General features: G+C 38.9%; 1 protein-coding gene across 3 annotated transcripts in view; it reads right to left on the bottom strand.

Annotated features, from left to right (window-relative positions):
* Positions 1 to 372: 372 nt before the first annotated feature.
* LOC149776965 (organic cation transporter protein-like) overlaps positions 373 to 27,132 on the bottom strand; it is a 47,651-nt gene continuing 20,891 nt past the window's right edge. For 2 of the 3 annotated variants that reach the window (XM_089941681.1, XM_089941680.1), the window contains exons 6-9: positions 24,801 to 24,889; positions 23,141 to 23,258; positions 21,794 to 21,866; positions 373 to 4,196 (exon numbers count right to left, since the gene is read on the bottom strand). In XM_089941681.1, coding sequence (XP_089797807.1) covers positions 4,020 to 4,196; positions 21,794 to 21,866; positions 23,141 to 23,258; positions 24,801 to 24,889 — 457 coding nt within the window. In that variant the 3' untranslated portion in view covers positions 373 to 4,019. The remainder of the gene's footprint in view (positions 4,197 to 21,793; positions 21,867 to 23,140; positions 23,259 to 24,800; positions 24,890 to 27,132) is intronic. The other variant, XM_089941682.1, reaches the window with a different exon arrangement.

The following is a 27,132-nucleotide window of genomic DNA, read 5'->3' as shown; positions in this document are numbered from 1 at the left end:
CGTACATCCGATATGTATTGATCATGTCCTTCTGTACACAGATGCTTCTTACAGAACTTAAAAGAGCTTTCTGGAACATATTGCTGCAGAGCTAGATAGATGTGTTGAGTCCATGGAAGTAAGAGTGCCTGAAATGATGGATTTTGGAAGTGATGATGAGAAAATTATAACCAAGCCAATAGAGCCTGTATTCCCCTAAGCTACACGCTATCTGTGCACAAAACATCTGAAGGATAATGTCAGGCACTTCCTTCAGAATAAAACATGGGTGGAAAAGGGTGAACGTGATATAATAATGACCCAAATATTTGATACTGGTGTCATCACAGTTTATTGCTTCCTCTCACAACAGGATTAATCAAATAAATAATGCACAACGCTGAAGAGCAGTTTATTACATACTAAAAAGTGGCACATGTTTAGGCTTGAATAAACAGTAACACAAAAAATAGTGAAAACGACAAGCTTTGAAAAAATGCAATAATTTAATTCCCTGGAAAAAATTCTGTAAAAAATGAAAAAATATGAACTTAGTTTTATAGAATCAAATCCAAAAATAATCAGAGAATTATCCAAGAATACAATTTTAATAGTCCTAAAAACAAAATGTTCTACTGATTTCACATTCGAATCCTGACAAAGAATCCAAGATGGAAGACATTGATGTATGCTACAATCTGTAGTGTTGAAGTCTACAGTTCCTTGTAGAAATGAAAATTATCACTCTGGTTTCTGATAGCTGAATAAATTTTTATAAAAAATATGTCCTTGTTCCAGAATATTATATGAGCACACATATTTTCAAGAAAAATAACAGAATTAATTCTTTTGAGTCCAAGTAATTTGAAATAACTCCAAACAGCACAACATACAACTAACAGTTTAACAGCCCTGCTTCTGCTGGTTAATACTCCAAAATATGGGTTATATGGTCTTTCTAAAATGTAAACAAGGGTCACATGACCATCTTCTAGAAGTTTATAGAAGCAAATACTTGTTACAACTCACATTTACCCAGTGTCACCCTGACGAAAACCAATCATTTTTACTCTAATAAATAAAAAAATAAAAAATTGTTTATATCTAAAAGACAAGGTCCCATCATGACCTTGAAAACAACCAATCATTTTAAAATAAAATAGAACTTGTTCATGAAGGTTGCTACAAATTCTGAAACAAGGTCAGGATTTAGATCAACTACTGGTGTTTATAAACTAACAGTCAAGGTCAAACTATTTTCTAAAAAAGTATCATCTCTTGTGAATAAATTTACATTACAATATGTAACATGTAATGAAAAATAAAAAAATGTAAAACTGGAAAGCAATTAAATTGAAATAAATATATATTAAATCAGATATAATTAAATCAAATATACATAACAGAAGCAAAGCTTTGGTTCTCATACCTTTTTGGTATGAGTGATCCATAAACTGCCTTTTTAGGTGTGACTGACTAGTCTGTAAACTGCCATATGGCTTTCAGCACCATGCAGTATTTGCTAAGTATTCTGTGATGAAGATGATATTAAACTATACTGCAGATGAAATAAAAAATATGTTGCTTCTGTAAATACACTAAAAGTAAATACAGAATTGGTATTAAAAAAATACGTAAATACCCTTTAAGAAACAGAACATGAATGGGACATTGATTTATATACTGAATGTGGTAAGTATGACTTGATTATACATTGTTCTCATATTAACATAATCACACCATCATCTACCTATTTTTGTTCATATTTCATATGATTCAAGATAATGTAATCACTAATGGTATGTAAAATTTAAAATGTAAAAATCTTTGATAATTGTATTTTTATATTATGATCATTATCATTAGCAATAAAGGTATATAAAGTTTGAAACTAAATAATAAATTAATCCTTAATGGTTTCTGCGTGGATTAAATATAGGCCGTTTTATAGTAGGGTGTGTGTGTGTCAAGCGTATGTGCGCAGGTGGGGGTGTGCATATAAAAAAGTATGCATGTGTACAGGGAGGGGGAAAGGGACAAGCTTTGCCAGATTTTTGCATACGTACTAAATGGATGGCCCCTTACCATATATACTCGTGTCAGGTTACTTCCAGCTGCAAACAAAAAAGACCCTTGTATAATGTGTCGGGAAATCAGTGTCCTTGCTCACTGTTTTACTTATCAGCCCTAACAAGCTGTGCAGATCCAGATCTGGTGAAAAATTTATATGATGACAGATCTGGGTCTGTATAGTTTGCAGTTGGATCCCAACTAATAAGTGAGTATATACAGTAATTATATTACAATGACATTGAAATAGCCAGTATTGTAATGATTAAAACTTTGTAGATCACCTGCCAGTATTTTATACCATTGACAACTCAATAAAGACTGCCAGAATTCAGTATTTTATTGTAATGATTAAAACTTTGTAGATCACCTGCCAGTATTTTATACCATTGACAACTCAATAAAGACTGCCAGAATTCAGTATTTTATTGTAATGATTAAAACTTTGTAGATCACCTGCCAGTATTTTATACCATTGACAACTCAGTAAAGCCTGCCAGAATTCAGTATTTTATTGTAATGATTAGAACTTTGTAGATCACCTGCCAGTATTTTATACCATTGACAACTCAATAAAGACTGCCAGAATTCAGTATTTTATTGTAATGATTAAAACTTTGTAGATCACCTGCCAGTATTTTATACCACTGACAACTCAATAAAGACTGCCAGAATTCAGTATTTTATTGTAATGTTTAAAACTTTGTAGATCACCTGCCAGTATTTTATACCATTGACAACTCAATAAAGACTGCCAGAATTCAGTATTTTATTGTAATGATTAAAACTTTGTAGATCACCTGCCAGTATTTTATACCATTGACAACTCAATAAAGACTGCCAGAATTCAGTATTTTATTGTAATGATTAAAACTTTGTAGATCACCTGCCAGTATTGTATACCATTGACAACTCAATAAAGACTGCCAGAATTCAGTATTTTATTGTAATGATTAAAACTTTGTAGATCATCTGCCAGTATTGTATACCATTGACAACTCAATAAAGACTGCCAGAATTCAGTATTTTGAGGATATGCTGTGCTATAGACAGTCCAACTGTGAACATGACAGATCTGTCATCACACCATCACATCAGGGTCTATGTTGTTTGTTCTACTGATTATTCTTAACAGATGCATTGATGGAGATCTGGGTCTGTGCAGTTTGCAGTCAGATTTGACTTAAAAATGAGTATGAATATATCTCTTTTGATACCTACATTCTACGCATGGAGCAGAACAGACATGGATAGACTGTAATTGCTCCAAATGGGCTGTATTTTATTTGAGTAGTAAATATTTAAATAAATAACTTCTCAGGGTCTTTATCACTTGTTATTTTCTATATTTTATGCATATACCAACTGTCTACAAGCGAACCCCAATTAAAAAACAACATATACCCTAATAGCATTTATATGTCAATACAAAAATATATATTAGAAATTCAGAGTTCGTCTTTCTGTAAATGTATAACAAATACCATGAGGTATATAAATGATAAAACTGAACTGAGATAAAAAAAAACACTCATTGAAATAGCATCATATGTAAATACAATGCACTTTTAAAAAAAAATACTGCTTTAATAAAGAAACATTTGGTTAATAGTGATAATTTCACAAATTTTAATGAGAAATATTATAATTACTTCAATGAATTTACATGTATGGTGTCAATCTGTCCAGGTGTCTGAACATCAGGTTAGCACATTTTCCTGTTTGACAAGTTTTGCACAACAGATGTCCTTATAAAATGGATCACAGTTGCTTGAAACAAGTCAATTTAGCAGCCAGATTGTAATTTTGAATAATAACAATTGAGACAGAGTGCAGTAGGTAGGTGGAGGTTAGACATTATGCTTAATAAATGCAGGCCTTTTGATAACATTTATAAAAAGTAAAGTTGATGCAGAGAGATGATTCTCGACACTGCTCAAGCATTCGTCATCTCCACATTGTCTGTGTTTTTACAAATGTGTGTTACATTGTTCCTCAGCAATGTTGCTACACAAATTCTCCACATCCTCTACAGTGTCAGGGAGTTTGCGGTCTCGAGTCTCGGGAAGTAGCATGGTCAATATTCCGCCAAGCAGGGTTACAACCCCAAACAATACCAATGGTATTGCTTTATTTGCAAACTGATCCTAAAATGAAGTAATGCATTTTATGAATTGTGAACTGTAATTGGTAAAACAAATATCTCAGTAAATTATAAACAACTCAAAAGCAAATCACAAAGTTAACTTCTAATTGAATGATCCCATAGAATTCCCTCAATATAAGAAGGTAGTTTGAGTCGATAACAGTAGACCACATTATGTGCCAAACAACATTATAGTGAGAGTAATGTTATGGTGGGAATTGTAAAAAAATATTTAAAGTCTAGTTCTTTTGTTAGAGTGGGTAATACTAAATTTAAGTATGTAATACTTATCTGCTACTATTGCAATTCTCTCCATTTCTGGGACTGATGAAGTCCAAGGGTCAAGCTTATTATTTCCTCCACCAATTGCTGTTCATGGGCCAAAATTGAAAAGAACATGATCACATTCTGACTACTTAGTCACAGCCACCATAAGGAATACCCTTCCTCTTATGACTTAGGCCAAGACTATTGGACATTAGAGCAGGGTAGGAGCGAATCTTTGCAATACTAGCTGGTAAAATTTATTTTACCTCCCCCCATCTTAATTGCAGTAATACAAAAGATACAAAGAACAAAAGAAAGATTCCATCTAGGCATTAGTGAACATGATCCTGGTCTCTGAAATTCAAAATATCTGATGAGATCAGAAAGATGAAAGTCTGACCCAATCGCAGACCCAATAGAGAACCTAAATGTTAGAAACGGCTGACCTACAGCTCTAAATAGTGTACAATGAACAATTATTTATTCCAGAAAGAAAAGAAAATCTTTAACTGCAAACAAAGAGGATCAGTTAGAATAAGCAATCTCCTGGGTTTGTCTACCAGTAGGTTAAGTAGTTCTTTGAATCATGATTGTCTGGGCCAGGCGGGTGGGTGGGTGGGGTGGCATTAGGCTACCAGGATGAGCTGAGCATTGGATGTCCAAACTTGGAGGAAGACATGAAGAATATTTTGAAAGATTGGAAAGAGTACACACAGATGATCCCACCCTGATATGGTACTGGAGAGACATAAAATGGGATCTTCTTCCCAGGACCAAATTCAACAAAGAACACTCTAGCTCCAGTTGAACACCCCATCCTAAATTTGATGCATCAGTGTAGAGAAATGAGTGGGGTTGGGGGTCCCAATTTAGTCACCAATGCAGGTGATAGTGAAAATTGGATACCTGGGGGTATCTACGCAGATACAGAGTCTCAGTTTGCTTTAAGCAACTGAGGGCACAAGTAAGGAGGAATCAAGTCTGCTGCCAGGAGAGAGAGAGAGAGACAAAAGGAAAGCTGAAGAAGTCATGGCTAGAGGAGTTGTTATGAGAGACATGATTTAGTTGATCCTGTCTGAAGGAACATAGACTCTTTTTAAGCAAGTGAGTAAATTCATCCCCACATATATTAAGTCCTGAAAAGGAATAAGATCTCACTTCTCTAGGTTTGGGATAAGACCAAGACATGTCACTATCAACCATCAGAAGGACAAGTCCTTCATAAAGGAATCTCTGAGGATATTATGCATGAACCAGTCATCAAAATATGGGGAGATGGGGATTAATAATCACCTAAAGTGGGCCGAAACTACCCCAATCCCTCTGATGAAAGCCCTGGAGACAAATGTGAGGCTGAATGGCAGAGTTTGAAATTGAAATACCTTCCGGTCAAGACAAAACTTGAGGTATTTTCTGTGTTGAGGGATGATTAATGGAAATTGCCCAGTAACATCGCCTTATATCATTCCTGGCCAGTAGTCTCTGTTTTAAAGGATTATTCATGAGGAAATCTGTTTAAGGCGGAAAGGATGATTATGAACTGAAATTTATTGACACCAGAAAGATCAATAAATAGAAACAGTCTGGTCATTTTCCACCCTCTTGACTAAACTCATCTGCAGGAAGTTCTGTACCTCTTAATTGAACCAGTAAGGGGACAGACCACCCTTTCTACCACTTGAAAGAAAAGAAAAACATCTATGTCAGCTCCTGGACCAGCACAGAGTACAAAGCAACAGAAGGTCTGGATGAGATGCTGCCACCGAAAACCTCTCCAGACTGGAGAGTATCTTATTGTCTTCAGTGCCAGAAGGCTTAAGCCCAAAGTCTGGGGTAAGGAGACGGTGAATACTTCATTCATACCGCCATATTGACTGTCTAGACTTCCTCCTCAGTTACCAAAATATTGCAACCTTATAAACTCTGAAGGGAAAAAAATCAAATTTTGATGAGCCATACAGCACACATTGTCAAAGTCAAAAGAGGGACAGTATTCTGAGTGTTGGTTGTGACTAAGTCTGGGATCATGTTTGTTTCAATTTTTGCCCTCCGACACTAATTGGCAGGAATAATTAGCTTTGATTGGGGACTATGAAGCCCAATTAAGGAAAGCAATACAGTAGTAGCAGCAGCAGAGGGGGCGAATCGGACATTTTGTCCAATCGTCATTTGGCTTAATTATTACTTTCTGCACTCAACGATCCGGTGTCGTCAGCGCCTGGTAAAAAAAAACGACGACGTCGTTGGGGGATCGTCCAATCTTCATTTGGTTTAATTAACACCTTCTGCGCGCCGATCCCCAGCGTCGTCAGCGTCCGGTAAGCACATCGACGACCGCGTCGATGTCATCGCCCCCCTCTGCTGCTATGATCTTACAAACAGAGTGATCACTAACTCCTCCTCTTGTAGATCAATTAGGTTATTTGACTGATCGGTAATTCTAAAATTAATTCTCGTTAAAAACCGATTATGGCATCGCATATAGACCGGATTAATCGGACTCTCAATGATCAAAAATCCCGGAGGGGCTGTTGGTGAAAATGAATAAAGGATATATCCCTGTTGAGCTTGATTTGATTGCTTGGTATCCACCTGGTAACTCCCTTCGATAACATCACACACTAGATTGATCGCTATCACTGATGCGATATTTACGTTGTACGGGGCAATATGCCTACCACCATCTCCGTTATCGTGTTTGAGGATATAAGTTGATGGACCGAGAAAATCATTAAGAGACTTTCTTAGTTCTGGCGCGTTGTATCCTGGAAACTTGAAATCGGGTAAATCGGCTTCTGTGATATTATACTCGGTTAGGAATTTTTGTTTACTACCATCGCTGTTATCGGATATCATTTTAACGACTCGTTCATTGATATATTCCATGTCTGATATAAGTTGATTTAACACCTCAACGTGTTTTCGTTCTTTTGTTTCCCGTAGCTGTTCTAGTTGTAATTGGTAATAATGATTAATCTCGGCAAACATATCAGTGATATCACTTAAAATAAATGTTAATATGGCGACCGATTCAGTAGTTTTCTTATGCTGAAAATACCACTGCATGATATTCCTGTCTTGAAATAAAAACCAACTGGGTGATAACGTGCTTTTTATAGTAGATAAATTATCTAGATACCGGGGGGTAATTTCATGATACGATTTCGCATTCGTGTGCAAGTCCTCGGGTGGATTCTTAGGCCATCCTAGTATGGTTCTTATTGAACTGTTATAGATATCAACCATATACCCCGGTGTGCTTATTTCAATCGTTGACGATAACGTCGGTTCATGAACCGTAATAGCGATTTTTGATTCCTTTCCTGTGATCGATTTTATCCTGCGTTGAAATTCCTTATTGATTTGTTCTATTTGGTATGACCCAGTTGGTATTGTAACCTCATTCCAGTCTGGGGTCCCATCGGGCTTATTTGTCCATGCAAAAACCAGCGAGTTATTAAGTTGTTGTCCGTTAAATGCGTCCGCTCGGATATTAGGCCAACTGTGATATACTCGCAATTTTGCCAGCGCTATTTCCTTCACTGGAACCGGCGACGGGAAGTTCACACTGAATTCTGGCTTCGTTGACGTTATCGATATCATATTTGTTTGTACCGGAGTGGTGTTCTCCGCGATCCGCTGAAGTAATTGAGACCCTTCGGGGTTCAGCGACATTATTATTATTCGTTGTTTTTAGTGTCTAATTTCAACAACCAGGTGGTTCCGGCTTCCAGTTGAAAATCCTCGATTTTTGACATCGCGGAGCTATACAACTGGACCATCGTGGAGAATTCAACATCGGATATGAACAAATTATCAATCGATAGTGAGATCAACCCGGATAATTTCGAGTACGCGTCGGATACTATTTGATGTTTTACTGTATACTCGTCGAGTTTTTTCTGAAAACACGATGATACCTTCCTAGTGATTGCGTTGGCGACTCCAGCAATTGTTGTCATCGCGGAGATAGCGATTGGAACAGCGATCGGGGCTATCGTGGTTACCGTGGATAAAATAACACCGGTACCGGCTACTATACCCGACACCGAGTACACGACCGCGTCGATGGTGGTTATTTTTCTGCGGTATTTTTTTATTTTTGCGCGGTATTGTTCGGAAAGCGTTTTCAAATTCGCGGAGAATTCTTTTGCGGTATCGAATCGATATTGATGTGACGTCGGTGATACCTCTGATTCAATTACCCTGGTGGTCATTTTTATTTTAAAAGAGCTAGTGTTTTTAATTACTTAGATCCGCTACAAATTCCACATACCATGTGATGTTTGTCCTAAATAGACTGCTATCAACGGCCTTAATCACAAACCGTTCAATTGTGTCCTTGTCAATGATTGTTGACACTGTATTGTTAAACCCGGATGAACTCGACGATGATATACTAAACTGCATCGCCGAAATCAATGTCAATCGATAAATGCCCTTAACAGTTGCGGTGATATCTACTGTATTCTGTGTAGGAGTCCAATCGAATGATCCATGCTGAATTGTGTATACTGTGTTGATGGTGTTCTTATGAGGGATTTTTATTTTTTTGAATTGCTCTTCTACTCTCGGTAGTCCGTCTTTAATCGCTTCAATAAAAATTTTGAGTATTTCTATTTTCCCTTCATGCACGTCTATAATTTTTTTGTTCGCTGTAACCTTAGTAATGAGTGTATTTATTTCCTGTGTGTGCCCGTCGATATTTTGTTTGCTCACTGCAGGACCAACAGCGAGTATTTCTATTTCCCGTCCATGCGAGTCTATACTTTTTTTGTTCGCTTCAACCTCGGTTTTGAGCGTTACTATTTCCTGTCCATACGCAGTGATATCATTTATAGTTGTTGTAATCTCATCCAGCTTGGTATTTTTTTTACCAAAGAATTTATCAAAGTTGTTATCGACCCTGTTAAAATTTTTTCGCAACGTGTAAAATTGACCCGACAGCGTTGTAAACTCCGAAATAGTAGTTTTTATCCCCGCAAGATTCGGTTCGGTTACCGTCGGGGTCCCGAAAAAACTAGCGGTAGTGAGCTGTATATCGGTGATAGATTTTTTCACCTGCGCGTCAAGTTCGGTCACCGATTTATCCAACCTTGTAAAACCGTCTCGGATTAATGTTATCGTCGATAGATGTTCACCCGGTTTGAGTCGTCCGTCGCTGGTATACAACGCGATAGTGTCCTTGTCGGCATTACGCTGTCGTGTTAAAACGTCATCCAGCGACACATTACTGGATTTCAATTTACCCTGGCGGTCTTGAAATACAACTATTTCGCCTGGGTCAACACTTGTTAAATTCAACGTATCAGCGATTTCATCCTCGATTAGTTTTTTTATGTCATCGGTGGCGGGCGTTTCCGTGGGTTTTTTCAGCGCCGAAACCGGTCGTCCCCAAATATCAATCATCGTTATTGTAGAAAAAAACGGCGTTTCTAATTAACCCGCCGGGCCTCTACGACCCCACTAGTGTATTTGTTTACAACCACATGAGGTGGTTTTCGCGATGATGAAATCGCCGCAAGTACGTTCAATACCTCACGGCCACATATGGGTGGGTCACTCAATTGCTGTGTTGGCAGCGTGGAATAAAAAACCGGGGCCGAACACGCCCGGGTTGAACACGCCCGGACATACCGCATGAATTCGTTTGGTGGGGCTAACCCGTATGAATCAAAATAGACGATCGCACGCGGATCAATCGCGTACGCAACCCAATGAGTTCCCGCTCCGGAGGACCCATCGAGGTTAATTATGCCGGTTTCAATATTCCTTGGTGCCGCCGGTAATTGATCCCTCATAAAAACACCTCTGAAGTTTTTTATCGCTAGCGCGTTTGCGGCGTCTATTAAATCAAAATTAGACATTGGAGTCATTAAACGGTTCCCGGTAGTCTTAGACCCTTTCCCGAGTACCATGAATACGGGGTTCCCGGTAGTCTTAGACCCTTTCCGGCCACGGGTCGTTTTTTTTGTAGCCTTTCCCGGTTGCCTTCTTTAATGCCATTCCCGCCGCGGTACCAACGGCTCCTAACGCCGCCGCCTTAGCCACTGCTGGGGCCGCCGCGGCAATCAACGCTGGAATCGCAGCTAACAGCGGAAATATCCCACCGGTCTTTTCCATGTTTTTAATCGCTGCGGCCGAAAAATCTATTTGAACACCCTTTTTATTTTTCATCGCATCATTGAAATGTTTTATTTGACGCGCCGTCAACGATATCTTATGATTACCACCTGCCATCTGTGACGGCTTCAGCGTTATTGTGGTTCCGCATTGTTTAGCCGACTTTGATCGTAATTTCTTGACTTGACCATCAGTCAACTCTACACTGACGACACTATACGACATTTTATTGTAAACGCGTTTTGTGCTTTCAATTACATGTTTTCCACTGGCGCATCAACGATTCTCATTCGTCCACCAACACCTTCTAGCAGCATTGATTTATCGCTGAGAATGACAGCAACTGCTCTATAATTAACATTACCCGGGGCTATACGAGCTCGGAAGTGTATATCAACGACGGATTGTCTCGTTAAATCAAGATGTTCCAGCGAAAAATAATAAATCGGATACAGGTTTTTAAAATCAAGTTGTGATATTTGCAAACCAGTGTCGACGTTTTGATCACGACCCATATATGACAGCAATCGATGATACACACGTGCGATATGGTTGTCGCCGTAATTAAGCTGTATATCCTCGGATGGTTCCTGTTGTCCGTTTATTCTCAGCGAAACATCCCTGACTCCTAATTGATCAAATATCATATGGCTGCGTTCTTGACTGCCCAATCGTTCCCTATTCTGTAGCGCTATGAATATATGACGCGGGGCTGAAACACCCTGTTTTGATGCCAGGTGCCATGTAAACGTATCGGCGACGTTATCCTCTTTAGCATCAGTTGTTACCGCTAGCCAACTCAACAACGATTTCCCTCCCTGTTCCATAAATGCTAACAATCGTGCTTCCGTGGTAACTGATGGAGTCAGCACCGGCATCCACAATGCCATTTTAGTTAAAATGACTTTACCGGCAGCGACGCCAGCAGCATGCCATATTGCATTGTTATCATCGCCCCTTCGCGTCAGCGCGATTGTATGCTTAGCCCCATAGATGACTTTTCTAACATTTCTGCAGAATCCAAATATGTGATGGAGTGGAATCGCGCATGAAAACTGTCGGCGTGGTCCTTGCAACATCCCTACTCGTGTTGCGAATCCCATATTGTAATTATCGTTAAGACTTTTTATAATATTGAAATTAGCGCCTGGTCTTGCTCTGCGGTCTGGATTGGCTGCTTCAGCCTGTGGGTCAGTTGCGGTATCTCTTTCCACCAGCACGTTGATGTACTGAAGATGATAGCGTTATTGGTGGTGTCCTTTGCGAACATCATAGATGGGCCCGCCGATCTTGTATAATCATCCGAGTATCTCGCCAACCCAATTATCGTCGTTGCAACATCAACCTCGCGTTCTATTGATTCAATTTCTCGCCCGTCAATAAGATATCTGGCGCTCTCAAATAACGCCATGATACCGTTGTTGACGAAGCCAACTCGAACACGATGGTCATCTGCGTATGGTGCATTATCGGCGGCATTTGTCGCGAGTTCTCCCTCAATTTCGATAAACGCTTCACACGGCAAAAAATATTTACTGGTATCTTGGACCTGAAGTTCAATTCGCGATCGTAGGTCGGGTTGCGCTGCATAATAAGAATAATATTGATAATCACGGACAGAATCATCCCTGCGCACTGGGGCATCCATATCAAACGCGGGGTCAGCGGTTCGCGCAAACATTTTATTATTATTCATGTCGGTGTTTTCAATTGAAATCCATCAACGTCGTTTTCGTCGTAGACCACTTCCCGCTATCGCGTTCATGAGCGCGTTGGTTGCCGCATCGGCGGATGGCGAAGTCGCCAACGACTGAGTCGTCGCCAACGACTCTAGTTTTTCTTCCACGGCGTTATTTATTACTTTACTGACATTCGCAGGCATCACTGTCGTTGATGGCATCTGTTTTTTTCTTGAAAATCTCTTGGATTTCACCAACGACATTAGTTTGTTCCGCGCGGATGAAAGCGCCTTTCCGGCAACATCTCCAATGGCACTAATACCCTTATCACGAATAACATCAATAGCCTTCATTCCTAATTGTTTGGCTAACGGCGCTACTTTTGGAGCCATTCTTGTAAATAACCCCGCAATGGTGCTACCGAGACCATCTCCATAGTACGCGCGGTAAACAGGCAATCGCGAGTTTACCACGTAGACGAGTACTGGTTTATCGTGGTTGTAGTGTATAATCATCCTTATTAAAAACACCAGTTTTCCAATTAATCATCCACGAGTTCGTCTATGAGCGTTCGATATGCATTAATGTCCATAATACCGCCTGCAAATAACCGCTTGCAAATATCAGCGGCCTCATTGATTATTTCCGGAGAGTTATTTCCGGCTCGTTTTCCTCCAATTAGTACCTCTAGCCGTGATATATCACTGAGAACACTACCAGGACAGGTAACGCCGTAGGATTCTTTACCAACAGAGTATCCTTTTCCTTTTTTTGGTTTTATACTTTTTACTTTATTGTGGAATATTATATATTTATTATCACGCGGTGGTAATGCATCTTTATGTTTACTCGCTAAATACACCATTCTTGTCCAATCCTTTAACGACTTTATATTTTTCTCGTAACCGCTATTGATATGCTTCTTATCTCGTATGCTCTTAGCAAAATTGTTGGCAGCAAAATTAATTAATTCTTCATGGCTGAAGCCTCTAATTTCATCTATTGTGCTCTTCTTGAGTACATTACGGGGTATATCCCCCTCTTTTTCTTCCGGTATTTCTTCTTCTGGTATTTCTTCCGGTATTTCTTCTTCTGGTTCTCTTGCGGTGGCGCCTAGTTCTTCTTCATCGGCCATTGTAACATAAGGTTCTTGTGGTTCGGTTATAGCGAGTGGTGGTGGCCTCCGTGTTGTGGCAGCCGCTAGTGTTTCTAAAGACCTTTTTGTTTGTTCGGTCTGAGCCGCTATCTTTTCAAGCGCATCGAGGACGGGCACAGTTGCCGCCGTAACATCTTTGGTCGCTTTAGTTACCGGGGCAAAGAGTTGTTCGCTTCCAACAGTAAAATCAGTTTGCATTTGTTGCCGCGTTTGAAGTTGTTCTCGGACCCTGTCTCGTAACGGTATGAACTTTTTAAGCGCTGCTAGACGCTCTCTGGCTAGCCGAGTAGTAAGTGATTCGCCTACCATTATTGCAATTGCAAAGCAATTTCTAATTTCTCGCCGGAGTTTTCGTCTATAATCCTTCTAATGTTTTTGATCTTACTAGAAATCTCCCGGCGTCGTTCATAAACACGTCCGAGTTTTTTTCGTATTATTTCAACGGCAGTGAATAGTCCAATGAATGCATTTGCGTCATTGTGGTACAAGTTTTCATTAATCGTATGTTGTAATCGTTTTATAAAAAAGTACTCGCGGGCCAGGGTAAAACGCCCCCGTTTCGATTGTTCGTTAATAATCTCATAATCAGATAATATTTTTTCACTGTCGAGACCATCAGATAATTCAATTCCTTGATTTTTTAATTTTGAAATCTCGGCTAATATATTATTGATGTCTTCGATATTCATTATTCCTATAAAACATTTTGTTTTTAAATAAAAAAAAATGAAACCCCGTGTATCAATCCCGATGTGTTCAACAATACTGAATACTTTGTTTTCTTCCGGAATGGACAATTTATTGTCATGGCGACTTCGTCAGCGCCATAGGCGCCGGTGACTTCGTCACTCGCTGTTATTTACATATGAAAATCGAATTCTATGCCCGGTCTTTTTTGAGATTGCTGTTTGATATACTCGTTCTGCTACTTTTCGTATTGAGGCGATACAAATGTCAAAGTATCTACTGGCTTCATTCATCGACTGAAATATTTTTTCCTCGTGAGTTGTTGTATCAAATGACTTTACGGGTTTTGCTTTCTTTGGGTATTTACCGGTTTGGCCTTTTTTGGTATTTTGACTCTGCGAGACAGCTTGCAAGTTTATAAGAGAATTATCAGTCTTATTATTATTAATATGATCAATCACAAGCCCATTCTCGATTAATCCGTTAAATGCTTCAAATACCACCCTGTGAACAAGATAAATTTTTCCCCCGGCACCAAACATCAAATACCCCTGATTACTTACGGTACCAACTGGGTTTTTTAGTCTGCGGTTTCTAACAATGCCGTCGCGAGATGCCTCGTAATTGACGAGCAAGGGGTGAGGTCTGAACTCTTGGTCCATTTGTATAATAATACTATTTGTCTAATTTATTATTTGGTTTAATTATGAATCTTTCAACGTAGTCTTGGGGGGTTTTGATGACGAAATCGGCGGTGGGGTCAATGACGGCGATTTTAATTCGCTTGTCATAATAGCGTTTTAGTTCCCTGTATCGCTTTCCGCCACAATTAATACATAACTGCGATTTTCCTCTTACACCGACGTGGCAAACCAAGCACGGGAGGGGACCAAGAGAACCATTACGAACGCTTTGTAAATGGTACCCGCAGAATTCACCTCTACATGATTTATTGCACGGGGTTATCGACCCAATCATCAACCATTTGCAGTGATTCATTATACTATATTCTTTCATTTAAATACTTGTTTTAATTATATGGATGAGTTCGAGAGATTGGCAGCAATTAAGCCCCGGAAAAATATTAAGTTCAATCTCGATAGAGTCCTCAAGGACACACCAAAAGCGTTAATAAACGATAGAACCCTGTTGAATAAAATACGCGATTGTATCAATGAATTCAAGCGTGATGGTGCATCTCATAGTTGGTCAACATTTCGAATTGATGGTGTTGTTGATGCTACCATGAACGACAACCGCGCAGCAATGATAATATCACAACTTGACGGTAAAAGGTATTTCTTCAGAGTAAAATTCATTGTCCGGGTGGAATCAGGTGATTGGATCATACGTGATAAATTTGAACCAGTTCTCAGCGACAAGAAAACAGTCATTGTCAGCCGCGACTCCAAGCCGGGGTTGTTAACCGGAATTGACAGACCATACTATGAACGAGCGTATCCTGAAACAGCAGTTGTTTATGGAATATACCCGTTAAATAAGAAACCTGATATCGGAAAACTGAAACCGATGAAACAGTCAACAGGGATAAATTGTGTAGCAGAACGAATAATAGAGCATTTTACAAATGCATGTCGAGGAAACAAATTGACTGATTTACGACGTAGCAAAATCAACCAGTGGGAACTAACCGTAAAAGAGCGTGGAGCAACCATCAGCGACATAGCGAGATTAGAAACATCGCTGAGATTTCCAATAACCGTTACAACGATAACCGGTGAAGTATTATACGAATCGAAGTATAAATCGAAGGGAGCCCCAATCAAAATTATTGATCATAACGAACACGCATGGACGCCCGCGATCACAATATTTCCACGGGATAGAACAGTAAAGTATATACCCGAAGAATTCCTGGGAGAAGAATTCTCCAAGGACGGTTTTCTCGCGGAGAGGAAACTATTTGATGCTATTGCCTACTTGTGTAAAAACGACCCTGTATCAGTGTGGTTACTTCGCAGCGCTGAAAACGATGCGGATACCTTTGATCAGTTTGTAAGACCAAACGGTGAATTATATCGCACTGAAGCATTTCACAGCAGGATGAAAAAAACGCCATGGAATTTGAAGAGCATAATGAACAACTGCTAACAAATTGTTTTACGATTCCATCGGTTGTAGCTCATGTTGCAGCAAGGAAAAATGCGTGGAGACCAACGCGCAAGGAATTTCTGCCGGATGTACAATCCAGTTGTTTGGAGTATTATCACGGTGGATTATGGAACACTGAATACAACCGCGACGCTATAATCTCGGTTGATATGGTTGCCTGTTATCCAGCGAGTTTTCTCGGGTATGGATCCGCCGCTGAGTATTTCAAACGATTTGGACACCCCAGTCATGAAATGACTCGTGTTGCTATTAATGGACCACTGCCTGATTTTGATTTAACCGGATTCGCTCGCGTAGTATCATTTGAGTTCGCGGCAGGACTCCATCGCTGTTGCTATATTTGGATCGGTAGACACATGGCTGAAAAGAAGTGGCTGCCAATAGCGCTGCTACGGTATATGATTGATTGTAGCATGCTTGTATCGTTGATTGTCAGTGACGCGATTATATCATACCGGGCACAGACTGAAGTCTGGTTACCAGAACCGGAGCGTCTAGATAGCATAATTGACGAGTCCAGAAAAAACATTGATGCCGACGAGGAATATATCATCGAATGGTCCAGGAGGATATTTAACCAACGAAACCGCGAGGCAAAAGATCTCGGTAGAAGAATAATTGGTAAGTTCACACAAGGTGGAAAAAACCACGACTACAAACGATATTGCTCACGGCTGATTATAGATGACGCAGAATATGATTTCGTAATCAAGGACGCAGTGGCGAAAAATAGATACGTGAACTGCAAAACAGCTTTCTTGTCCAATGGAACAAGGTTGGGTACAGTTGTTACCTACAGCGATGGAGACAGCCCGGCGTATCCACATTTGAGGGCGTCTATGCTGGGTTATGCCGCTATCAATTTATTCTCGATGATAAATAGATTCCCCGATACCGCGGTTAGAGTAGCCGTTGATTCGTTTTATGTTGACGTAGCGTATAAGGGAAACGTAGCCGAGTTTACTAGTCCGGACGAGAGTTGGGGTACATGGAGAATTAAAAATGAAATACGACGCGATTATTCCCCGTCAGCAGATGTCACCGTTGAGAACAACTACTTACGCGGTGATAAATTGTCAGAATGGTCTAATGCACCATCGTGTTCTGATCCAATTTGTAGACACAAGACGGTTTATTTAAGCGGCTGTGGCGGGTCAGGAAAGACGACTCGGACAATTGAATTATTTCGAACGCGGGCAAGTATAATCGTGCTTACACCGACCCATAGACTAGCGCGAGAGATAAAACAACGAAATGTTGACGCCGTTACTTATCACAGCTTTTTTCGATACAGCGGCGGTGAGTGGACTCCTGATCGAATGGGTGAAAAATTTATTCCTGGGGTTATCATTTGGGATGAGATATGTACTGTTTCGTTAGACGTTTTACAAATGTTTCTTGATTGGTTGCTGCTCGCGAATACAGCGGTGATCATGTGTGGCGACCATGGCCAACCACCACCATTTGTCGGCGAGGGTCCACATGATTGGTTAAAGGGCTTTGTGGACTATTATGAAGAAACCGATACTGATTACCGAGCACTTGATGAACAACTGCGCGAGGTTAAAAAACTAATCAGATTACAGCCGGATAGAGTTCAGTGTGAAATAATCCGCGAGGTGATTCCGGAAACGCCGTTGAATGAATTCTGGGAAACATGGAGACCAAACGATTTGATTGTAGCGAGTAGAAAGATAGTCAGAGACACACTTCAGCGGAAGTTGTTTACGTTGCATAAGGAAAAGTTTCCAACGCGTCCAGTGCCGTTATGTTATAGACCCGCGGACACACTGCGGCAGAACATTGAAGTTGAAATTCCGGGCCGGACAGAAAAACAAATTCTCGTGCTGAATGATATTGTGCTCGTTGATATCAGCGTCGTCGAGGACGCGCTACGTGCTGATAAATCCCCGTGGACGCTAGGATACGCAACGACAATACATTCCTCGCAGGGACTAACCATCACGGACACAATTGTTTGGATAGTTGATAATCGCATCGAATGGTCGAATCTAGTCTATCTTGCAATGTCCAGAGTACGAAGGATAAATCAGCTTCGAAGAATTGTTATTGACGGAGTCAGTGACGGAGTCACCAACGACGAAGCCGGCGACAAAGTCACCATCGATGCAAGCGTCATTGATAGAAAACTCTCGGGTTACCGCCAACAGGATAAAAAAAAACAGCGGCGTTTTGATATTGATGCCGAATTAATAATCTCGCTACGACAACAACAGAATAATCACTGCGCGAGTTGCAATTGTATAATGAGTTGGCGTTATTCGGATAAAGACACTCGCCAATTTACCGTGGATAGGATCGATAACAGTCTCGGTCATGTCAAAAACAATGTGAGGTTGACCTGTCTTGAGTGCAATAGACGCAACGGCGCTAGTTAAGACCACGTGGGGGCAATTGAGTATCGTTAGGTATCACTTGTAGTTGCTCGCGTGTAAATCCGCGCTGAGGAGCAGTTGAATCCAGTCTATAGATCGGTGGTCTACCAGTTGATCGTGTTATCGTTGATATGTCATGTGTGGTAACACTCCAAATAGGATCAGTAGCTCTTTTTTTACCGCCTTCAAGCTCTCCTGGTTCATATAGATATCTAACAGTGACATCGCCAAGAATCGGCTTGGAAACGCTATTTATTTTTGATTTTCCGGGTATATACTCGTATTTAATCGCGTCGCTGGGCTTCATGTTGATTGCTCGGGTAATCTCGTTATTTAACGCTGCGATTACACCTGGCAACCTTTTGACCCATTCACGAGATCGTTTTTCTTGGATGAATTCCTTCGCGTATTGATATCCAAATAACCGTTCAGCGAGAGTCCGATTGAATCGTTCAACAATTGCCTGATCACGATGTAGCGCAGTATGACCTCGTCGTATCGCGACGCTATGATGTTTCAGCGTTGATAAAACAGCGCCGCGAAATTCACTACCGGGATCAACTTGTAATAGATTTGGCCAGCGCAGAGGGCCTCTTCGATAAATTCTTTCAAACGCAGCGGCTACTTCAGTTGCCGACTTTGTTTTTAACGGCTCCGCTTGTTTGTATCGACTCGCAACATCAACTACGGTTAGCGCGTATTTGTAACCGTTGTCATGCGGCAAAAATAGTATATCAGCCTGATGAACTTCATTAGGTACGCTGACATCAAAGCGCGAGAAGTTGATTTGTTTAGGCGGTGGTAGATAGATTTGCCATATAGCCTGTTTGGATAACCAATTAGCCGCAGTGGTCTTTGTTACCTTTGCAGCGCTTGCAAGCTTACCAATTGCGGCCTTCCCCTTCCAGTATCCTCTCGGAGAATAATAGATGGATTCCATGTTGTTATTATAAACGCTATCGTTTTCAATTACCAGCGCCAGAAGCTCCGCTTCCAATCATTAATTTACCTTTCATAGCCGATTTTACCAACCATGAGGCTAATTTTTCTTTGACGGATTTATCAGGAATAGCATTTAATGCGTGAATTAATTTTACATCCGCGATATGACGCTGTTGCAGATCGCTACTTTTGTAAGCAACATCATGAGCATGACACGCCTTATCGATAGCGTTTATTGGATACTCACCGGGTTTGGGCTGATTTTGATCATCGAGTCTAATATCTAATCGGGTTCCGGGGCCACAGTAGTTATATCCTGGGAGGTGTTTTTCTCCTGGATACTTTGCCCACGGTGTTCCGGGGAGTTTTGCCAATTTGGCTGCGATGTCACCTCCTCGCTTTTTTTTAAAACATCTCCGGGTCTAATAGAAATAAATCTAAATTTCTTTGTACCGCATTGTACACACTTGCCAGTAAGCGCCGATCTATTATTTCTTGTTGTAACGGTTGTCATATCATTTGTGCCAGTACGCACTCTGCACTTCACACAATATAGATCCATAATTTATGTATAGAGATATGAATATAATTGATTTTTCGGCGACTAAAACAAGAGAACCAGTTAAGCATGTTGCAGCGTTACCAAACTCGATCCGGATGATTATCATCGGACCATCTGGATCCGGCAAGACGCAATTGTTACTCAATTTAATAATGAGATGGATGAAGTGGGATAAGTTGTATTTGGTTGCTCCTAGCGTAGATGATCAACGATGCTACGAGGTGTTAAAAGATTTCAACGAGAATGCATCAGCGATCGCTAAAAAAAATGTTATTGAGTTTATTACGGATATCAATGATGCACCGGGTATTGATGATATTGATGGCGACGTTAACAATCTAGTCGTGTACGATGATGTTATGTTAGACAATCAAAAAAACCCAGCTAGGATATTTTCCAGAGGCAGGCATAAAAACACTGACGTGATATATGTCACTCAACGATACACTCAGATTCCAAAAGTAATTAGAGACAACTGTAATATTCTTGCTGTGTTCAACGGCGTTGATACACACACGCTACGAAATATTTGGCAGACATGGTGCGGCGGTGACATGGACTTTAATGTTTTTCGAAACTTTTTTAGTCATGCTCAGTCGACCCCACATGGATTCGTAACGATAAATTTACATGATCCTCGGACACGATATCGTATCGGACTTGACCAAATATTCGGTTAGTTGTAAATAATTTTCATTGTAAATAACTACTTAGCAGCAGAGGGGGGCGATGACATCGACGCGGTCGTAGATGTGCTTACCGGACGCTGACGACGCTGGGGATCGGCGCGCAGAAGGTGTTAATTAAACCAAATGACGATTGGACGATCCCCCAACGACGTCGTCGTTTTTTTTTTACCAGGCGCTGACGACACCGGATCGTTGAGTGCAGAAAGTAATAATTAAGCCAAATGACGATTGGACAAAATGTCCGATTCGCCCCCTCTGCTGCTGTAGCAGGAGTTATATAACATAATCAAACTTTCTTTTAGCCCTGTTCCCTAAACCAAACTGCAAATTTTCTTAAATACTAGTGTTTGGTAGAGGAAAGATATAACGCTAAGTTTCATATTGCTTTCTCTCAATTCTTACTGTAATTCAGTGGTATGATTTTGGTCATGGGGTCTATAATAGTGCTGTGATATATTCAGAATCATGTTATAATGAGGCATGTTATAATGAGGGAGAGTTGTAACTTGAAAAGAAGCCATTTTGAATTTGGAACAGTATAAGAAATGACAAAAACTGTGACAAGTAGCAAGTCTGCTCATACTTGTTTCACATCTGGACAGTTTGTTCTTGACATGCAGATACACCTAAGCAAATTATACACACACAAATGTATGTGTTATCATCCAAACAAATTATATACACACAAATGTATGTATAATCATCCACTTGATAGACACACATGTTCTTACTGAAGCATGCTAATTATGTCAAAAATAAATCCTTTTGTGCTAGATTTTTCATGCAAAAAAGTGAAGAGGCAAATTTCTTTCATTTCGTAAGTAGATCATAGTGAACAAGGAACATATTGAGCCATACTGGAAGCTTTCGTTTTTATTTTGATTTGCTTTAAGATTTGAAAAAAATCAAGGAAAGATCTATGTCTGTTTCTTTTTTTCTTGTTCAAGAACTTTATAATACTTGCAATCAAAAGGATCTGGGGGGCAATTACACCTCCAAGACGGGTCCAGAAGGCACAACTTCCCATTCCAATATTCCTGAAAAATGTAGCTTACAAAAGTTAATAAGCACTTTATGGAATAAATAACAGTGCATGAGAAGTACAAATTTAAAGACAATCATTTAGCAGATTAACTGCAGATAATATACCAAAACAAGTATGCATTTCCTGTTGATGTTTATGTTTTCTTGCTTGAAGATGAACAGATTCAGATGTGAAATGATGACCTTAAGCATGTCCTTCATATACTATGAACAAAGAAAAAGAAAAGTAAGATTCTGTTTAAAACAAGACAAAAATAATGGTGGTATTGTATTTGATTCTGGAATTCTGCATTTAAAAATAATATTTGTTCCTTAACAATGTAAAAACACCAACTTAATGTATATGTATGCAGTCCTTGGGAGTTTTAAGCAATATTCTACATTACACATACTGTATGTACTCTAATGTATTTCATATGTATTTTCAAACAACATAAACCCTGATCTGCCATTGCATAATTTACTAGCACATCAAGGTCTATATTGCTTGTTTTACTGATTATTCCAAATGAACTGCATAGATCCAGATCTGCTGGCACTTTATGCAGTGGCACATCTGGGACTGTGTACTTTCAGTTAGACTTGACTTGGATGGTAGTCTCTCTTGCAATATTCTTTGATTCTTTGCTTAGAGTCTTAACATATGTGGCTAAAATCGTTATTCAAACTAACAATATGAAAGCTTAAAGTCGGTAAATAGATGCAGTGAAGCTCAATTGTTAACTGACCTTTCCACATCATATTTCATGCTGCTTCATAAGTTTGTTTCAAGGAGTTTTCAAGGACTTTAAAAAGTTTTCAAGGAGTCTTTTGTCTTAACTTTTTCAATGTGTTGCTTTTTTAATTAACAGTGTTTGGTGTCCTTTGTGCTATCATATTCTATCCCATTTCATTTATTTATCCATTTATTATGGCAAATATGTGAACAAAAATAGCTCTTGCTTTAAAAGGTGTTGTATTCTCAAGCATGTGCAACCTACAGCCCACATTCTGCTTTTATCTCCTTCTTTACATCATAGGGTGTGGCTTTAAAAGATGCTTAACTGGCCCGTGCCCTGGAGGAAGATGTGCATGCCTGCCTTAAATAAATTTAACAAACCTTTCTCAAAATTCAAGGATGTTTTTCACAATTTCAGAGCCTTCCCATGATAAAAAAAACTTTTAAACAATTCATGGAATTTTCAATGCAATCTCTCAGATTCAACAAAACGTCTAGGTTTGTACAGACTATAAACATGACATAAGCTAAATGAGGTTTCTTCCATACCGTATTACTGTGGGATATAATTCGGAAGTATACAAGGCGATGACACAGAAGATTCCACCCATGCCAAATTTTCCAGCGATAGCAAATGCTGTTGTTGCCCAGGACAGTTCTTTGCTTGCTGAAAGTTACATCACCTCATATCAGCTAGTGTTATATTTCTCTATGCCATTTTAATGCAAGATAACAGCACAGATGGATATTAATGAACCACATGGTAAATTATAAGTTTTGATTTTCAAACTTAAGTGATTGATTTTAGGATAGTATCTATTTCTCACTGACTCTGAGATAGTATGCCTGGCTACGGCAATTGCTTCAGCAGTCACTATTGCCATATGCCAATCATATGATCAAAATAATATGTTACAATCTTAGATGTACCAATTATTACAAAATATGAAATTTAGTTAATAAACAATAATGATAAAATTATTAAATGGGACTTGTTTTTTTACAGCATAACAACAGGATGGCTATTCATTTCAACAGTTTTGGAATAAAAATATGTTTCTAGCATATCAAAAAGATCAAGCCAATCCATGATGGTCTCAATATTATCAATAACAATGGACAATCTGAATCTACATTGTTCCCATTTGGGTGTGTTATAGGGATGGTGTTAGCAATTAACAAATAAGTTATCTGACTGATCTATGTCAACAATGATAATAAATTCACAAGTTTGGTAATATGTTTGTGAATGATAATTTACTGCCATGAAAATGAGTTTTTTTAAGGACTGCATTTAACACACCAGTTTACCTAATCTCAACTGCAGAAGCTTGATGTAAGAAAGTTACTTCAGTACTGTTTAACCAAAAATGCATAAATACAGTAAAACCTGTCTGGAGAGACAATTGCTATGGGAGGCTTCTTGAGTCTCCATGCACAGATTTATGGATTATATATTATTATGACCTGTTATAAGAGTCCACCTGTCTTGGAAAAACATTATTTTGGGCACAAAGGGTGGTCTTTCAAGACAGGTTCTACTGCATTTTATTCATGAGTCTCTACTACCCAACAGGAAGAAAGACAAAAAAAGACAGCATGAAATAGAAAATCAATAATTGCTCTTGATCGTTGGAGCCTAATATCTATATGGTCTTTCTAATGCATGTGCAAGCTATACACAAAGTCTTGTAACTGGAGGTGGAAACAGTGACCTTGACCTTTGTGCTTTTAGTACATGAAATCGTTTGGGCAACGAAACTGATAGGGTTCTTCATTAACCCAAGTACATGCCATCCACATAGTCTGGTAACTGTAGATGTTGGGTAACTTGTGCAGAAACCCAACTGGTAACAGACAGATGGATATACATAACATAAAATGCTCCACTTTATGGTAGGCATAGAAAAATATTACCTACATTTTCAGAATAAAATATCAATCAAAGAAATTTTATTGAAAGTGTTAAGACCATCTGAAGCTAAGCTAATGTGATGTAATTTCAAAGGGTTATGCTGTGCCTCGGGTTTGTTTAGGTGACCCTTGTGGGCTCCCAACATAAAATGTAAATGCCCTTCTTTAAAACACATTTTTTTGTACTTGCCATGCAATAATTAATAATTGGTAATTTATTAATGGAAGGAGATTGGTATTTGATACTAGCTTGATTTGCCTACCCTATCATATAGTATAGAAGTACAGTACTCACGATTTGGCTGAAACATGAGCCCTCCTGCCGTGATACACGTAGCAGCAGCCAGTAAAAAGTAAAAGCACAGTGGACATCGTCTACCAAACCTAGAAAATTTAAATACCATGATGTAAAACAAAGAATTTAAATTTCTTCACATTTGTGGATATAGATTTTAATGGATAGTTCTCAACAAAATAATTCCTTCTAATTGTTTGCATCTGTGTGTAACTCCCATTTCTCATATCATTGAGACATTTGCCTTTCCTCATATCCCAAGACATCTGCCTTTCCTCTCATCACTGAGATATCTGCCTTTTCTCATACCACAGAGACAGCTGCCTTTCTTGGTATCACTGAGACATCATCCTTTCCTCATATCACTGAGACATGCATAATACTGAAACTTGCAGTTAAGTTTTAAATGTAACTAAACTTTGTGTACATTTTTTAAGCATTATGTATTCTGTAGTTATGAAGAACAGCATGCACCCAGTTGTTCAAGAACGTTAAATATTACTGCAAACATTTTATAATATATCTCATGTATGGACCATATAAACAATGAACTTAAATATACAATTCTCAAAACTGCTCTCTACAAACAGGCACCATTCTGACCAGATGCTTGTGACAGAAAGCGTGTACTGGTAACCATGGTTATTCCTGATTATATCAAGCCTCACTACAGTTAAATATCGCTTATCTTGAGTCCATTGGAGAGACAGAACTTATCTGGATAAATGACATGCCAATTAATGCAATGTAATGTATAGTATGGTATAGCTGTTTGGAAATTGCTATGTAATGTATAGTATGATATAGCAGAGTGGAAATTGCTATGTAATGTATAGTATGGTGTAGCAGTGGAAATTGCTGTGTAATGTAAAGTATGGTATAGCTGTGTGGAAATTGCTATATTATGTATAGTATGGTATAGCAGTGGAAATTGCTGTGTAATGTAAAGTATGGTATAGCAGAGTGACAGTTGCTACGTAATGTATTGTATAGCTGTGTGGAAATTGCTATGTAATGTATAGTATGGTATAGCAGTGGAAATTGCTATGTTATGTATAGTATGGTATAGCACAGTGGAAATTGCTATGTAATGTATAGTATGGTATAGCTGTGTGGAAATTGATATGTAATGTATAGTATGGTATAGCAGAGTGGAAATTGCTATGTAATGCATAGTACAGTATAGCTGTATGGAAAATGCTATGTAATGTATAGTAAAGTATAGTATAGCTGAGTGGAAATTGCCATGTAATGTATAGTATGGTATAGCTGAGTGGAAATAGCTATGCAATGTATAGTATGGTATAGCTGTATGGAAATTGCCATGCAATGTATAGTATGGTATAGCTGAGTGGAAATTGCTACGTAAGGTATAATATGGTATAGCAGAGTGGAAATTGCCATGCAATGTATAGTATGGTATGGCTGAGTGGAAATTGCTATGTAATGTATAGTACAGTATAGCTGTATACAAATTACTATCTAATGTATAGTAAAGTATAGTATAGCTGTATGGAAATTGTTGTGTAATGTATAATGTGGTATAGCTGTATGGAAATTGTTGTGTAATGTATAGTATGGTATAGCAGAGTGGAAATTGTTGTGTAATGTATAGTATGGTATAGCACAGTAGAAATTGCTATATAATGTATAGTATGGTATAGCTTTGTGGAAATTGCTATGTAATGTATAGTATGGTATAGCTTTGTGGAAATTGCTACGTAATGTATAGTATGGTATAGCTGTGTGGAAATTGCTATGTAATGTATAGTATGGTATAGCTTTGTGGAAATTGCTATGTAATGTATAGTATCGTATAGCTTTGTGGAAATTGCTATGTAATGTATAGTACGGTATAGCTGTGGGGAAATTGCTATGTAATGTATAGTACGGTATAGCTAAATTGCTATGTAATATATAGTATGGTATAGCTGTATGGAAAATGCTATGTAATGTATAGTATGGTATAGCTGTGTGTAAATTGCTATGTAACGTATAGTATGGTACAGGTGTGTGGAAATTGCTATGTAACGTATAGTATGGTATAGCACAGTAGAAATTGCTATATAATGTATAGTATGGTATAGCTTTGTGGAAATTGCTATGTAACGTATAGTATGGTATAGCTGTGTGTAAATTGCTATATATGTGTAGTATGGTATAGCAGAGTGGAAATTGCTATGTAATGTATAGTATGGTATAGCAGAGTGGAACTTGATATGTAATTTATTATATTGTATAGCTGTGTGGTAATTGTTTGTTCATGGCAAATTCTTTCCTATCCTTTTGCAGATATAATACTTGATTGCAAATAATATGTATAAAGTAAAGA

This window comes from Sinohyriopsis cumingii, chromosome 18 (assembly GCF_028554795.1).
Source record: "Sinohyriopsis cumingii isolate HCF-2022 chromosome 18, ASM2855479v2, whole genome shotgun sequence".
Classification (NCBI taxonomy): Eukaryota; Metazoa; Mollusca; class Bivalvia; order Unionida; family Unionidae; genus Sinohyriopsis; species Sinohyriopsis cumingii.
This window is presented reverse-complemented; position numbering and strand designations above follow the sequence as displayed.